General features: G+C 49.9%; 1 protein-coding gene across 1 annotated transcript in view; it reads left to right on the plus strand.

The window, feature by feature from the left end:
- The first annotated feature begins 6,492 nt into the window (after positions 1-6,492).
- Positions 6,493-18,195, plus strand: part of LOC131207448 (uncharacterized) — a 92,031-nt gene continuing 80,328 nt past the window's right edge. The window contains 1 exon segment of the mRNA XM_058200061.1: positions 6,493-6,565. Coding sequence (XP_058056044.1) covers positions 6,493-6,565 — 73 coding nt within the window.

The following is an 18,195-nucleotide window of genomic DNA, read 5'->3' on the forward strand; positions in this document are numbered from 1 at the left end:
GGTCGCGGCTCGGCGCATTGTTGGGGATCCTCGCTGCCTCGAAAGTTTCCTCGGCAGTAAAATTTATGTTTTTCGATTTAAATTGATTCCCTCCACCGAAGGGAAGCTGGCGAAGAATCGTACGCTTTAACAGTAAAAGTGGTGACATCCTAGACATCTGAAGTTCCCCGTGTTTTGACTGTATGATTATTAGCTCCAACGGAAATAGAAAGGTGCGAAAACCCTCAGCGCACCGTAATTGGAGCTATCGATTGAAGTGTATGGAGCACAACTTCATCATTCTGCCATCGTTCCAGTAACTTTGCAATCCGGTTGGCCGGTCCGCCGTCTTCCATGCCACTCGATAATGATGTTGCGATCGAGCCATGCTGGCTCCAGATTTTCCCCCGGAATGGTGGTGCAACTATCGATTCCGGGAGCCGAGCCGAGCCGACGGTACTCCCGGTGTGCTAGGAGCGTGCACTCCGGCAACGATGGAGGGCAACGGAGGAGAATAATCGCCCGCTTCCGGGTCTTGTTTTAAAGTGCTCATCTGGCTCGTTTGAAGCACTCTGACCCTTAGCCAACGCCCTGCCTGCGCTGCCTCTACGAGCATAATCGAAGGATTATTGACTTAAATGGAAAATAATGGAAAAGTTTCAATCGATCCGGGAGCCCACCCTTGCGTCTGATCGACTCGGGCACCATTGTCCGCGTCAGCTCCTTGTGCGTCCCTGCGGCTCGACTCACTCGGTTCCTCACTAATTGGACTATAATTCTCTATCAGTCGCGCGCGCGAAGTTCTGAACTAATAATGGTTGCGACCGCGACTCAAAAGGCCAAAACTGGCCAGAGAATGTTTGCCCGACTCAAAAAAAAAGGAAAACGTGAAACAATCTGTCACTGGCAGAAATGAATTTTCGCGAAATGAATCCGTGCCATGGTCGGCCCCCATTTTGAGGTTCTTTATCGAATAAGCGTCGTAAGTAAACGCACCGCAACGCAGCGCATTCCATTATCGAGAGAATATTCGTGGTGAATTAATGAACACCGATCGCCCCCGGAGGACCCTCGGCTCGGAAGGATAATGGAGCACACGGAGCGCTTTGTGTCAAGCACGCGAGCGAAGGAGAATGGCCAGAAAATCCCTTCCATTGGCAGACGAAAGCGCTGCCCAAAACGGGCCACGTTCCTTCACTTTGCAAAATTGAAGCCTTTTTTTTTTGTTTGCTGCCGCCCAAAAGGGAGAGCAAGTTGAAGGGCTGCGCCCCGGAATGGCGAATTGGAAAATTATTAATGAGCAAAAAAATATTACTCGGCAATGCTCAATTAATGGCAGGATAATTTAAACGCTCTAGTGCGCCCAAACCAGATACTTCGTCGATACTTCTGGCCAGCCGTCGCCCCCCGGGGACCTTCATCCGACCGGTCAACTTCAAACAATTAACGGCCTCGGTTCGTGTGGTTTCCATTTTAACTGTCCCCAAGACGCTGGACGCGGAACTTTGGCCGTTTGATTCCCTGGCCCGCGCCCCGATGATCAAAGCCCGGATCCGACGACGGACACCCAACACCGACTGGAGCCCCGTTTCGGTGCAAATAAAGAGGTTCCGAGTGATGGACACACCGGGCCCAACTTTCCGTGGACCGGGAAGCCATTTCCTTGATAATGAGCGATCGATCGGAACTTTGGAGCAATTATGGGTGGGGCGAAGCTGGCGGATGATGAGGCCGAAATCCGATCCCACCTGGTGCGGCTCGGTTGCGAAGATTATTCGCGTGCAATTTAGATAAAACCAAACTCCATTTATTACACCGTACGGGCAGGAGGTCGGTGGTTGTGGCGGGGCGCTAAGTGCAGCCCATGCCCAAGAAGTCAAGAATTTCGCCGCTCCCGAATGCTCCCGGTAACGTGATAGCCCAATTACGGCCGGTAACTTTTACGAGTTGCGAGTTGCAAAGTATATACCCACCGAACGGCTGTGGACAAAGTTCGCCGCTTCCGGTATTCCGGCTGAACTTTGGAATAAACTGTCCGGCCGACGGGATGTCCGTGGATGACTGGCGCGGCTCATAAATCAATCACCGGCCCCGCTGGGATGCGCAGATCCGGGCAAATGCGGGCTTCCAGGCCCATGGAAGCCATTTTCGTCGAAGTAATTTCGAAGGATCAGCAAGATTGGCTGCCAACGACGGCGCAAAGTTGAGCGTATGGCCGACGGAACACGGTATCGGATTCTTGAACTGGGAATTACGTGTCCAGGGACCGGCTGGACCAACTGTTAAGCCAAACAATTGACTCACCAGGCGGCACCGGCGAGATTATTTAATCGCACACTGATAAACTTTAGTTCCTTTGTCACAACATAATTGCACTCCATGAGCCGCGTCCGACGGTCCGACGAGCCGAGGAAGAAAAGAAGCGGAACGCGCGCGTGTACGCCAAGGACCCATTCAGGAGGGCAAATGTTTACGGTTCCCCGTTGTTTATTATTACTGCGCTACATGTCGGTCGGTAGTCGTTGCTTTTTATGGTTTCACGCATCGCCCGACACTCGCGTCGGTGGGTGCGTAGCAGTCCTCGCCGTGCGCTATCTCGTCCCCGGGCCGGCCGCCGGTTGGAAACCAGCTGGCGCCACCATCAGCCGGGTCCGGGCCGCCATTGGGTGCATTCAGAAGACGGCGTCCAGCCAGCAGCAGCAGCTCCAGCGGGCCACAGAGTGGGGTGCAAAAACGCACACCCTGCACGACCCAGAGAGAAAGAGAGAGCCGACACGTTTAATGGGAAAACTTGCAGATAGCAGCAAAACAGTCGTCGTCGTCGTCGTCGTTGTCGGGCGAAACCGTAAAGAAAAGTGGAAATAGCTTTAACCTCATTCACTTCCTGGTGATGATGATGGTGGTCTCGGTGGTGCTCGTTTTCCGTTTGAACTACCGGACTCGGGTCGGGTCAGTACCGGGATCTCCTGTGTTGGTGGGGAGGGCGGGGGGCTGTTTTTCTTTCGCCAAACTTCCGAGAACCGCAGCGCCACAATGCGGGCCACATGGGAGAAAAACGGACGGACGGACACGGCACGGAGAATCTTGCAATATGGAGCATCATCGTACCGTAAAGGAGCTTTCAGGAGGAGGACGGTGCTCACTTAGCATCCACCCTGCACCATCGCTCTCTCTCTTTCGCTCTTGCTCACGCTCTAATTACTCGTGTGGGCTTGCTGCCCAAGTCGATGGCAGAAAACAGAACGCGATGGAAGCGGTTCCCCCCCCCTTACGTCTCGCTCGTTAAACCATTTCAAACACACGCCGGGATTCGGGCGAATCATCTGGCGATGATCGCAAACCGGGATCGCCGAAACTTTTCTTACGCCCAAAAAAACAATCCCCGAATCATAACAAAAACCGGTGTGGCGCTCTATGCCCTACCATAAGCGGCATGCCCTTGAAAGTAGCCAGCGATCCTTGGGGAACTATGGGAAATTATTATGGAGCAAGCGGACATTGATGGTTTCAGGAAGAATCGACGAATTTTCCTTTGTTCGCTTTCCGTGTGGTTTGATCAAAATCATCATTTCATCCCCAATACACGCGTTCAGGAAAACTGAATTAACCATTTTTCTATATATTAAGGTATTTTAACGCCTCAAGTTATGCAATCGGCATGGCAACTGCTCGGGTATCGTCCACAGTCTTTTTAATCGATAGCCGTCTGCAAATTATTTAGTTTTAAGAATATTGGTCAGTTGGAACATTAGCTACTTGATTAAATACATGATCAATCAGTCAAATCAATCAATGTTTTCCGCTGTGATCAAACAATTTTTAACTGTCTCAAACAAACAAACTTAGGTATGTATGGAGCAAAAGTATCTTCGATTCTCTTTGAAAGATTGTTTTTCGTGACCCTATCTTGCCTTAAACATTTATGTCGCGCTTCCGAAGATTTTTCTCCCAAACTACCGAGAAGTACAGAGCTATGTTCTATTCAATCCTCACCATAACCCAATAGTTTATGAGTACCAGATACTTTATACCGACTATAAAGAGAAAATGCTATGCAAACGTACATTCCGTATCAGATAAATATTTATTCCCTGAATAGGCACATCTAATTGTTCTAGTAAAAGATAAGTATTTTACCTTTTATACCTCAATGATAGAAAAATAAGATGCACAACACATTTGGACAAAAGTTAAGTACCTTGAAAAGAGGAACTTGAAAGCCCTTCTATACAGGGCACGCGTTCCTTGTAAATACACCTCTTTTACATTACTCGAACCTCGTTAAGTTAACTAGCTATCAAACGAATCCTGCTTTTTTAACGAGTTTTAATTAAAATTCTTAGTTTAGATGTACCGACAGCGGAACAACTTTTCTGTTCACTCCAAACCTCAATACCATTTTTTATCGTAGTGCTCTATACTATTTCCCGCCAAAAATTTTCAAGAAGTGCGAAATGTGAATATTGGATTTTCCCATACCAAATAAGGATACATTTCTAATGATGCATAATAAAGCTACATTATCGCTCGAATTCCGTGCAAACGATCCCTCTAAAGGAGTAGATAAAGGTTGATTTGAAACAGCCTTTTTTATCACCTAGACAGATCAATCCTCGGAATCTACCCAACCCAGAAAGCTAAAAACTCGGATCCCTCATAGTTACCTTATCTATTTTAAGCGAATATTCCTGAAATCCTTAAACTTTGAAATCGCCCAATGTTCGCCTTTGCCCCATAGTGCGCTGGATGGGGCCACCAAACACAAAACCACCCTTATGGCCCAGCTGACCAATTGCTCCCACGAGAACCCGAGAACCAGGATCGAATTCCGGGGCAATTCTTCGTTTTGATGGTTTTTTTCTCTTCCCATTTCCCCACGCTACGGCTGGTTTCGCCGGCCGCCGGCCTCATTGGCCGCCTATGTTTTCTATCACAAACGGTTTGTTAAGCGTTCGCTTTGTGCTCGCCCGAGATCCTTGTGGGGCCAACTGCGAACGCCTCAGGCATTCCGCTCCGCCTTCCACGCCACGGTACCGGACAGCGAATTGTTCCACGAACGGTGCACACGGTGCGGCAGCGAACCGGAAGTGCCGGCAAGCAAAAATGAAGCGAAATGAACCCGGACAGTGTAGAAATGGAGGGGAAAACAACGCGATTGCGAGGAATTTCTTCGGGATTTTCTTTTATTTGCCGGCACCGAGCGAAGGAGTTGATGAAGTTTCTTCAAAAACACTCATTAAGTCTGCCCGACTGCAGACGGCTCCGGCCGTCTCGGCGCGGCATTCCTTCCGCGTCTAATTACCGACGTTTGACGGTTGCGGAATGCGTGCGGGCGTCAAACCGGGAATTGATCGATCGGCTTCCAGATACCTCACGGAGGGGCGTCGATCGATTATAGACGTGTTTGCTAGCGGCGTTGCAGTTGCTTGGTGCTTTGACCCACCAGGCATAGTCGACCGGCCGAAGATTGATAATACTCGAGTTTCCGTACGACGGTCCGGCACACCTAAGCCAGCAAACTGAACGACCGGCACGCAACTATTGCGCCCGGTTCTGCGTACTTTCAGCCCGACTGCACTGATCCTTCGGACGGGGAACAGCTGCCTCCAGCAGCCCGAATCGAACACGGCAGCATCCGAAGGCCTCACTAATCGGTGGACAAAAACTTACATTGATCCTGCCAGCGCCCACGGGCTTTGTTCCGGTTCCGGGCGATGCACAAAAGCCGAGCCGAGCAGTGTCGGCCCACGACGGTGCGCACCTGATGCGATTACGGAGCGGAGCTTAATCCTGCCGTTCGGCCCAGGCGTCCCTGCTAATCTTAACGGCTCGGAGCCGGTGGTGAGCTTTCCCATCCGACGGACCACAGGCCGCTTCCTCGGCACACGAAACAATAGCGGGCACCGAGCAGGCCGAGAGTGATCAAGTGAATTTCCCGGTGGTTCCCGGTGCTTCGGGAAATCGACGGCCTGTCTGGGTTTAAAAATTGTGTAACGTTCCACGCGGTGTCGTTGCGATGATAGCATTATTACCAAGTGTTCTCTCTCTCTCTTCCTCTTTCTGGCGGTGCGCAGGATGTGTGTTGTTGTCGACACCCCACGAAACATACGCAAGTGTAGTGAGCAGAGCTGCATCATCGGAAAGTGTAGTTGCATCATCGAGCGGCCAGTGATCGTGAAGTGCAGTGAATAATAATAACGTGGGTTCGGTGCAAAAAAAGAGCGAAGCAGCAGAGGGCAGAGGAAGGAAGAAGGGTGTGAGAAAAGCCGCATGTGCGCGTCCGGTCCGGGCTTGCGAACGAGATGTTCCGACGAGAGATTCGCTCCGGTTGAGTCGCTGTGAGTTTTGAAGCATCAGTCCTTCGTCCTACGTCACGCGGGTCACCGGGACGGGACAGTAGCGGGCGCACACACACCCACACGCAGCAGCTGCGACCCCCGTGTGTCCCTTCCATCGCCCCCGCTCAACATCATCATCATCATCATCGTTATGAGGCCGCTGATAATGAGCGCCATGTTTGTGGCCGTGCTGACGGCCAGCCTGGGCCGGGCACAGATCGATTGGGCGGAAGACGACGACGATCCAGGTGAGTGCACGGGCAGCTTTTGCCCCAGCCAGTGGGGCTTCGTGTGTAACGGGTTGTAACGGCAAGATCTCAAGGACTCATCAACCCTTGTTGCCATTTTCTGCGAACCATCGAAAAACTTTGGCGTGGCGTCCAATTATTAAAAGATTGACCTTTTAACCTCATCAAAAAAAGCGAAAGATAATTGAGCCTACGGTCGTCCTGTAATTAGGGAACTTTCGCGAAAATCGCAAAGAGTCGCTGTGAGAAAAAAAGGGGCGAAATCATAATTCCATCCCCGCAGCATAACGAGGGATGCGCCGGGTCGTGGGGCCCGGGCCCGGTCGGCTGAATCTGATTAGGTTATCGAAACGGAAAGCGCGCGAATCGGTCACTTGGGTCGCTGCTCGATGCAGTTGACATATTTGATTAATTCACGTGTGAAAATCAACAGACACACAGGACCCAGGCGCATCCATAAATGCACCGCCTCCGCATACGTGGTCTGTTAAAAAAAATTCGCGATTTTCGAATTTACGCATTTACGTATATTCGATTTTCGATTTATTTTTTGTGGCGTTAGATTACTACTCATGGCAGTCACTTATGGTGGCCAAGTTCGGCCATTTTAAGCAATCAGTCAAATTTTGACAACTGTTTGACTTGGACGTGTTTTGACTCATCGTCGATTTTTGACTGCTCAAAAAATGGATGACAAAGAATCTTCATCTTCAATTTTGTGTGAAAATCGAAATTAAGAGCGCGGATGCATTCGAAATGTTGACTTTGGTTTGTGGTGAAGCTACTACGGCCCAAAACAGCGTTTACCGGTGGTTCAAAACGTTCTCAGAGGTTGTTGTTCTGAAATGTTCTGAACAAGATCACACAAAATGATTGTTTGAAGTGCGATGGTTTTTTGACACCGAGTGGAGAAAAAACTTTAGCGCAAATATACAGGGTGCGTAATCGCGACAGGGGATATTTAAATGTTAGATAACTCTGCTACTTGTCAGTCGCTTTTGACAAATAAGCCAGATTTGAAAACGCTAGTCTATGCCTATTTAGTCATTTATGGCAAAACAGCGGTCTGAGATTGTGGCACTCAACATTGAAAATAATCATTCAATTGTGAAAACTGTGGTTGCTTAATAATGCAGATTTTTTCCTGACTTCTTTCTGTGGGGCTATTTGAAGAGTAGGGTTCATGTCAGCCAACCGAAGAGCGTTGAAGAACTGGAAACTAACATTTGAGTGGAAATTGCTGCTATTACATTCGAAATGTTGTCTAATACAATGAAAAACGACCGCTTTTGGTTTGTTTGGCGGTCATTTTATCGATATTGTATTCTGTAAGACTTATCAATAAACGGCATTCTAAAACCTAAATAAATCTTACCCTAATCCATTAAATCGAAACGACGGATTTATCCAACATTTAAATATCCCCTGTCGCACCCTATAGATAGATATTAACGAAATAAACCAATATGTTTTGAAAAAACAAAAATCGTGAATATTGTTGAACAGACCACGTATCCCGGGGGGCCAGTGCGCATTTTTTTCACGCTCGCCACGCGGACGGATTGCCGAATTGCCGACATGTCACGGATCGTCGAATCCGGTGTACTGGGCGGCCGGGCGGTCGCGCTCTAATAAATCCTTCGAGCCACCCAATCAGGGGGAGGCCGGCGCCCCAAACAGCCCATCTATCTTACCTACCTGCCGATGCACTGCAGTATATCAAAGCCGCGGGGCAAACATCTGTTTCGGTGGCCCGTCTGTCTCGCTGGCGCGCTTGGTGCATTCTGCTCCACCGGAGCGCACAATTTGATTTAATATTTGCCGTCCGTTTTAACCTTTCACACGTGTGCGAAGCCTGCGCACACTGCGACACACGCAAGACGGACCCCGGCCGATTGGGCGGCCGGACCGGACCGGACCGGACCGGACCGGACCGGACTGCATTTCGCATTGGTGTTGGTGATGTTTGTCTGGTGCCACCGAAGGACACCGCCCCGGTGTTTGTGTCCGGTGGACTGCATACGTGCCGTGACTCCTAAGAGCTCTCGGACTCTCGGAGTCCCCTTGAACCGGTGCTGCATCCCGATGCTGCACCGATATGCGCCACCTCTAATGGTTCACCCGGGGAGGGCGGTCGTGAAAAACCGTGTTTTTCCCACCGGGCAGCGTCCGGGCAGCGACGAATCGGGGATGCATAAACGATGGCTTCTCGCAATAATCGCCGGTGCAGGACCAGTGTCCCTCGATCGACCCTAGAGGGCTGGAGGGCTCCAAGCTCAAAGTTGAAGAAGTTGACACACATTTTATCACGTCCGAACCGGTGCGGGAATCGATCGACAACATTTCGGAACATTGAAACTACATTTTCGATTCGTATCCCTCCGCACACACGCCGATTAAGGATCCGGGATTCGGAAGGATTGCCGAAGCGAGCCTCGGAACCTTTCCGGCCGGCGTCCATTATTCATTCGATTGTTTGCATAATTAATACACGAGGCTCGCGTGTGTTTATCTACCGGATTCTGGCCCGGTCCCCGCGACTTGATCCGCAGTTTTTCCGGACTCGGACTCGGAGTGGAACCATTCTTGGCATCGATCCGGAAACCGGCCCGTCCGGTCGGTCGATGCAGTTGAACTGGTGTTTGTGTGCCCAATTCTACGCCATCTTGGAGCAGAGTCAGCTGGAAGCAGTTCCAATGCCGGCTTCATTTGGGAGGCGGATTCCGGAGGCTCCTGCCAGCCAGGGTCCTGGTGTCGGGTTGTATGGCCACCTAACCACAACCGCGCGTATGTTTGAGTGTACGATCACAGTGCCACCACAGTCCTGTCCCGCTCAAACAGAGCGGACATTGATTGATTTCTTTGCCGGTGTTATTCAATTGCCGGCACTTCAGCGTTCACGTTCCAGTCGGTCCCGGAAGCAACTTTCAGCACCTTCAGACGCACCCTTCCCACCCTAAGTTCAAGTTTACGTTCCATTTGTCATCAATGTGTAACTGTCGTGTCGGAACGGGAAAACACGAAAATGATGAATTTTTGCCTCGAGTTCCCTGAGATCGCCCGGGAAGGTACGACCGGTTGATGGCCCACTCGGGTCCTGCGTTTCCTCTGTCCCTGTCGTGCTCGCATCGTGAGTGCAAACTTTTTTCCCCGATCACGCCCGAACGTCGGGAATGATGGAAATTTCATTTCCACTTCGACTGCGCCGACACTTACACTTCGTCGATGGGAGCGGGGGCCACTTAGACCCGACCCCGCCCCGCTGACTGGGTACTCTTGTGGTACTCGTCTACGTCGTCTGACGTCGTCGGACTCTAAACGGCTGCCGGGCCCGCGCCCGCGAAGAGTTGCTGCAAACTCGTGCCACGAAGGAAGGCTAGAAAGTCAAGAGCGTGACACATTTTGATTGGATACCCGGCCCTGACTGCTCGCCCGGTTCCGGGTCTAGCCGTTGGCGGAAGTCCTGAAAAGACGCACCAGAAAAGACCTGATTGAAGGTTAGCAGCGCAGGGGGTAACCGCATTAATGGACCGGGTCCGGAAACTATCGGCCGGGAAGTTGCACGGATTGAACCACTTCCGTCTTATTAGCAGGATACAGTGGCGAGGCATCCATAGCCACCGTTTACTGGGACTCCCGTAGGCTCTGGACTCACCTGTCCAAAAAGGTTCTCCACGGCGCGCTTACACGGCCGTGAGCATCCCGGAGCCACTTATTGGAATACCAATCAAGCCCGCCAAAGCTGTGGATTCCACACTGCCGGTAGGACCTGCAGGAGGCACTTTTGGGGATTTTCGAGTTCACCCGCGTGGCGGCGCATTTGTGGGCCATCGGTTTGATTGCCCACCGCCATGGCGTGGAGTGCCCGATCCCTGGCAAATATTTTCGTTGAGCTCCCCCGGCCCACACACATCCGTGCGGGAACAACAATCGATTCTCCAATCAAAAAGGCAGCCCCAGAGTGTGCCTTATTTTAGCCAGGCGCCAAAAACACTCTCACTTCAACCAGCACCACCGGCACCGGTTGCTGCTTATTGATCCAGCGCCAACAGCAGCTTCGAAATCAATTTCCGTTCGACAGGTCGGTAAGCCCCGGGAGGCGAACCGGGAGGCGTAGCGCCGTCTACGTACGTGTGGCTTATTGGCTTGATGCTGGCGGTGAGGCTGCTGCTGCTGCTGCTGGCACCGCAACCCGACTGCATGTGTCACATCCGTGATGCCGGAGCTCAGACTGATCATTACCAACTGCGTGGAACGCCACAGCCAGTGCTCCGGCAGTGGAAACACGAACACGCTAGCCCCAAAACACACAGGGGACCTCCGGGGTCCTATTGATTTGCAGATCCAGAAGTGGGCCAACCCGAGACGAGATGGGACGAACAACTCGTGCACTTTCCGGTACGTTCGGCTCCACTGGGTCCGATGTCCTTTTCTCGCCCCCATCATGTCATTAACGTAAGGGACCGCCGCTCAGTCTGTAACCGGGGCCCTCCGACCCGACTACGGTTCCCGTTGTCCAAGGATTTCTTGGATTTAAAGCTTTCCCTCTCGGCACGGTATCTGACGTGCGTTGATCGAGGTTGAAAAGAGAGTGGCAAACGACAACGGGCCACAGGGTGGTTGACCAAACTTGTTTGAGTAAACATTTGAGCTGCCATTTTGCAATTCTTTGTACCGTACAAAGCCAATATTATTGAAATTGGCACCATTGCGCTTAAGAAATGTGTTTGGCCATTACGGTCATCTCTAACCATCGTCGTAATTGAAATATAAATTAGAAACTTCCGAAAACTGCCATGCAAGAGCCAGTAATGAAGACTACATGTTTTAAATATTATTTTACAATTAACAGATAAGCTTATCGAATAACTCATAGTTTACTGAGGAATCTTTTGCTGGACAATTGTGATTGGCTTGTGATAGGTCATTCCCAGATTTAAAGAGACATTCAAATGTTTTGAACAACTTGATTACTGTTGGTACTGTTCAGTGCACTAATACGATCCTCGAACGTAGAATTGGGGTAATTTAAAAAATTTGAAACAGTAGAGCAAAGGTAAAGTATGTGGTTAGGAACAACATAAATACAGGGATGAATCATTAGTCTTTTACTGGGATGTGCAGCGGTGGTTCAACGAATGTTGAAAGTGTATAAAGACACTTTGCCTTCAATTAGAAAATACAAAGGGGGGTTTCTGAGCTTATACGTGGTCGTACTAACCTTCCAGGCGATCCATGTCAAGGACGTCCAAAACCAGCACAACTACTGAAATCGTAAAAAAAATCAGGATATCGTATTGAAAAAACGTCGAATCACTGAAAGAGATTTAGTATTTAGGCCTAGTCATTTCGTTGAGCAGTATAACTAATATTTTGACTGAACTATTGGGTTTCAGAAAGCTGTTTGCAGAATGAATGCCCCATTCGCTAAATTGCAATCAAAACGCATTTGAATGTAAGTTTCCTGACAACATATAGAGTTCTACCGAAAGAATAAAGTGGATTTTATGCGTTGATTCATCACTATGGATGAGCCTTAGGTCTATCACCATGATCCTGAATCAAAGCAAGAGACTAGAGAGTGGTGTGAAGTTCTTCGGGCTCTAAACGAGTTCGTGTCCAGAAATTGGCCAAAAAGGTGATAGCATCGGTTTTCTGAGATGTGAATAGAATTTCATTTGTGGATAAACATTGGATGTTGGATATTGGATGTATAGGGCAGCTGAAAGACACAATTTGTGAAATAAGACCGAGTTTGGAGAAGGAAAATCCTTTCTCTTCAAGACAATACGACTAGCGACTAGTGACTTCCATCTGTTTCCATAACATAAACAATTCATGCGTGGATCGGTTTTCATCAAATGATGACGTTATAACAACTGTGGAAGCGTATTTTGAAGACTTTCCAGATTCTCGCTTCAGGAATTTATCAATTGGAGTCTCCTTGGAAGAAGTGATGTTCAGAGAGACCCGTACTGAATAATAAAGTGTATTTCAAGTCATAAAAATTAGTTTTTCTTATCGGAGTTTGAATAAACCACAACTGCAAATGGTGTTGACAAAGGATACAAGTCCAGACAGATTGTATTTGAATAACTACAAAAAAACTATATTCCCCATGAATATCTCGAAATTCCAAACTGATAAATCGATGGAAAAATGTGATGTTCTGCTTAACTTGAACTCTTGCTTTAATGCACTTTACGGCCGAAGGAATTCACCACATCCTAAGTTAAGTTTTGAAATCGTATCCCTTTTTCTATTCCTGGAAGAACAGCCAAAGGGACCAGACAGCCTTCGAAAACCGACCAACTAAACCTTTCCTTAGCTTTTCTTTCACAATACTCCTCGTTCCGACATTCACTTTGGTGCCGCCTGGTATGGTTATAGTTGTCCTGGTTCACTCTGAAAGCAAACACCCGTTGTTGTCTCAAGGTGGCCAAAATGACAGAAAAGACCTCGGCTCCACGAATCTCGGACTCCCGGTAGCGTCACGCTTCTTTGGAGCCGTAGGACAACAAAACTTCAAGGACTGAGCCGTCTGGGCGTATTCATTTCATGCTGACCAAGATAACACACGCTTTAAAGAGGCTCTATTAAATTACGAAATTGCATTAGCAAACAAGACCCCGGCCCCAGCCAAGGAGAGTGGCGGGGTCGACGGGCAACACGATTAACGTGAAATTTCATAAAACAAGAAATAACATCTGCCAAAACAATTCACTTTCACCCCCGCAAACCCTGCCCCCCGGGGGGGTTCTTCGGGGTCTCTGCACAACTTTCGACAGCATGCAGCAACGGCCCGAGTTCGGACCCGAGTGCATCCATCCTGTGGACTCTGGAACTCGGGAACGTCACCCAGAAGAAGTGGAGCGTAACCGGCATCGTCCGGGGTCGTCCCTCGGGTCCCTTCCACACAACGACAGGGCGCATTGTTTGAGTAAGAATTTCGTTTGAAACTCGTTGATTTTGGCACTGGCTCCGAAGGTCCCCGGAAGGTTACCCGTCCAGCGATGTGATGCCTCGGGCTTCGGGCTGTGGACCGGCCGGCTGCCTGACAGTGGTCCCTGGCGACCACTGGCCTTCCGTCAGGCTCGACGACTGATCTTCTTACGGCTCCTACGGCTAGGCTCGGTCCTTTCTTCACCGTCACTGGCGGTAGCCGTCGAGGTAGCCACGTTGACCGTAAAATTGAAGTTATTGCCTGAAATCTTGATTCGCCCTCCCAGCTACCCTCTTGCTGCTGTGTGCTACTCCTTCATGGCCACAAACCGTACCCCCCACTCAAGGTTAGCGCAGTTCCCAGGGCAGCGGCACTCGCCCGGAATGCACCGGGTCGGCCGGGCACGGAAGGACAACGGCAAACATAAACGCCAGACTGGGAGGCATTTATTTGAGTTTTACTTTGGACGATTTTGTGGACGTCACCGGAGTGAGCGCCATTTGTGTCGCCGCGTGCCATTCTTCAGCGTCCACGGCACTTTACAAACAAACGAAAATACCCGGCAGCGAAAGAAAAGTTCACCCCTTCGGTCCACAGCCGGCAAAACCTGGCAAGCGAAGGACGAAGAAAAAAAACGCGAAACGAAGGACCAGAAAACAACGCAAAGCTTGTCCGCATCATCTTCGCGGAGTGCTCCAGGGGCACTGGAGCGGCCGTGAAGGTGGAAGTGATTTTCTTTACCTTACGCTTCGGTTTTACGACGACAAACGGCATGAAGATGTTTGGCCCCGGAGGCCCCCACTGGAAAAACTCCACTCCAGCTTCCGGCAGAGGGAGACAGAGCGAGACAGAGCGAGCACGCCCGTGAGCGGCCGCGTCTAGTGATAAATGAAGAGCTTAAATGGTTTGTTTTATGAAGATATTTTATGAGTGAAAGTTTTTCTGGCGCTTTCTTCGTCCTTTCGATCCGTTGCGCGCCGTCGTTGTTCACCGAGGCAGGATGTACTTTTCGCCGCTCGTGACAGCTCGCGACGGAAGTTCTCGGCGTCGGACCGAGGGTCGAACTGGGTCGGGTGGCTCTGCTTTCCGAAGTATACTCTTTCCACTTGGAGTTCAGGACCAGGGGCTCCACCGACTGGATTACCAGGACTAACCCAGGACAAGCCCAGGAGGCGTTGTGGCCATTTTGTGTGGCCAACTTTCACGACTTATGTAGTCTTTGGGGCCTTGGCCCCGGAGTCCACAAAAAGTCCACCACTAATCGGGCACCCGGAGTCCGGAGCGGAATGGCCCGGTCCGGCCCCGGGATCGATACTAATTGAATTCACCGAAACAGCGGGGTATGATTGGAATGCATAATCTGTCCGAAACTCTCTGCTCAAACAAAGGCTACTTTGCCCAACACTAAGCCATGGCCATCCCCGTGTGTGCTGGTCCTAGTTGGTCCTTGGTCGGGCAAACCCCCGGCCAAAGATGATAGAGGAATGTAAGGTGCGATGTATTTAAAGATAGTTGGTGAGTCCTTCGTCGGCGTTTGCATTCGCCTCCCGCACCCAGCCCAGTCCCGTTTCATTCCAGACCGTCTGCGCCACCCACACGGGCCGGTGGCCATATCCGAGGCACACATACACAGGACCCGAACCGCCCGGTGCCCGGATCCTTTTTAATCAGATTTTGGTTTAGAATGCAAATTAGCTTACCTTCGTGTTACACGTCGCCGGCGACCTAGGGCGAGGGCCTAGGCAACGGCCTAGGCCGGGTCTCTGGAACCGTTTGGTGGGAATTACGATTCGATCATGGCCCGACCAGGCACCGTATTCCACACCCCAAACTCAGCCCTTTAATTGTTTTGACAGCAGCTCTCTTTGCTTAGCCTTAGGCAAGAGCCGTGAGCGAGGCCCGGGCCCGGAGACCGAAGGATAAGACAGAACCGAACGGAACTGCAGCTGTTTACGCAGACCCCTGTGGACCCTGTGGAGTGGGATCCCTTTTTTCCGTTGCGTTCCATTTTACAAATGGAACGGCACCAGGAGCACCAGGAGATGAAAGATAGGGCCCCCGATACATTGGCCGGCCAACGGTTGGTGCGATGCGTATTCAAGACCCGTACGTACGTGGGCCCTGCGGGTTTGCATTGCGCCCGGAATTGGTTGGTCGTACGGTAGAAGATGCGGTAGACACATTCAACAGCTGATAGGCTTTGATAGTGTCCGCATCGAACGTTTCCAGTTGACGGTCGCTACGGAGCCGAAAGAATTGGTTTCAACTTTATTTACATAAATTATGCGCCCAGCCCTGGCAAGGATCCGTCGACTCTAGTGAACTCTCGAACACTGTCGGACTGTGGAGAAGGAATCTCAGAATGGGCCCAAGAGTCCCCATTCCTACGCTAATCGCTCGAAGGAGGATGGAAAAATTGTATCCAATGGCAACCGTTTATTAAAACCCGGCACGACTGCCGCATGCGTTGTAGGGTTAGTGTTTCATGTTCCGGCGCCAGTTGTCCAGCTAGACTGTCGGTGCGCACCGGGTAGGACCTCGCCTGAACCTCACGTTCTGCGAGTCTCTAAAAAGATTCTAAAATATGAATAGATTTGAATTATTTGACGTAATGGATGTGGTCAAACCGGGACACCAAATCCCCATTTTACCAGCCCCATTATGTTGTCCGACATCTGCTTGCGAGTTCGAGGATTTCTTGATTCTGTTTTTTGTTCTGCCTTTTTATTCGGCCCCAACAAACGGGTGCCCGGCCCGGTTCGGGGACCAGGTGCAAGTGCATCAGTATCAATTGTCTACCGTGTCCCGGTCCCGGGGCCTTCGACTGGCCGGCTCGGACGGACGAGATAATAGTGCACAGGACCGGACCGGACGTGGACTGGGTCTAGGGGGGGCTATATCCCCGGTACGTGATGATCCACGCGACACGAAGGATCTGCAGGATCCACCGGAACTCCACGCCGGGCGGGCCGGGATTTGGACCGTTACAAACCCGCAGCAAGTGAGCCCTCGGAGCAAAGTCCAGCAAAGCCCACGTGGCCGCACGGTGTACGGTGGATCGCGGCGATTGGACCCTACACCCGACGCAGGTACGTTTGTGCCGCTTCCGGTTGAACTGACCGGTGGTGCTGGGGCCGGCCGCAAGATACCCCTCCTCCCCCCGAACGCACACACCCACGTTTTGGAGCGTAAAAAATGGACTAAATCATCCGGAATGCAAACGGAACGGTAGAGAGCGTTCCGCGGGGACGCTTCCTGCCAGCGATGGTCTATGGAGATTTTTCACGAGCATTCCTCGAATTCTGTACTCGCACACACACAAACACCGGCCGGCAGACACACACACACTCACGGAACTATTGAGAGTGGCACCGATCGGAACGAAACCGGTGTGGTTGGCTTCCGGAGGTTTGCGCTGTGGCGAGGTGAGGCGAGAAAAAAGGAAACACCGATTTTCCTTTCGAACGGAAAAGCGCCGAGCTGTGTGAGGGTACATCAATATGCAGACTGGAGCGATTACTGCTTTCAGATACGTGAAATGGAATAATAAATAAGCATAAATCCAATGATGTATGATCTACGGTACCGTGACCCGTGTCCGCTGACCCGGAGCGAAAACGGGCGCACCACTTTCGGCAGCTCCGGCAGCTTAGGGGTAGCGTACGATGTACATCGCCCTCTAACGTTGATTTTCATAATGCTTTAAACTTTGTTTTGCACCTGTATTAGTTTGCATTTGATTAGTTTTTATCAATGAAGAAGCTCTTCTTTCTGACCGGAACATCATGAAAGTTATCTTACTTAAATTCACAAAACTGACAAGAGAACATAGTTTTGTCTAGCTATTGTTAAATATAGGGCGATTCATTAAGGACACATGTTTTCATTTAGTTATAAAACAATAAAAGCCTACTATTTTCCGATGGGTAAACATTTATTTGAAAGGCTCATTCAAGACCTTTTTTTACCGTGCTCCTATCTCAGCAATGGCTATTTGAATTTTGGTCTTGAGGTCACCAACAGATGCTCGTTGGTTCGCGTAACATAAAAATCGATTGTCTGTCACGGTATAAAACGTAGCGCCGTCCCGTTGAAACCAAATGACGTCCAAGTTCCCAGCTTCAATTCCGCCGAAGAACCAATCAGTAACAATACGCGCCAAACAGTCACTCGTTGTGAGTGCATTGGCTTCTTTTGCACGATGTGTGGGTTTTCCGAACCACCCATGAATCACCCATGAGCACGGAACGTCTAATTTGAACAGTTTTTGATTTATTTTCGTCGTATTTCAAACCACATTTGTTGGGCGAAAAATATTGCACAATGTTTGGACATTACCATGACTTAGCTCTGACATGTCTATTGCAATCGAGATTGTTTAGAATTGCTTTAATTGCAACATTATTCTAGTGATTTTTAGAAGTTGTTCAATTGCAAAACTCAACACTTCAAGAGACTGCTTGTCACTGTATGCGGCTGAAATGTAGAGCTTTGGTACATTTGAGAGCATCGTAACGACCCCCAAAACCGTTTGCAATTTTCTTTCATTCTAATACGCCTAAAAGTATGCAATTTGAACGTTCAATTTAATTTATTAACAAGTGTTCGCCGTCAGAATAGACACAGAATCTTAATACTAAAATATTACAATAAAGAGGAGAGCTTACGTGTAACAGAGTGAAGGTAT

Source organism: Anopheles bellator, chromosome 2 (genome assembly GCF_943735745.2).
Source record: "Anopheles bellator chromosome 2, idAnoBellAS_SP24_06.2, whole genome shotgun sequence".
Classification (NCBI taxonomy): Eukaryota; Metazoa; Arthropoda; class Insecta; order Diptera; family Culicidae; genus Anopheles; species Anopheles bellator.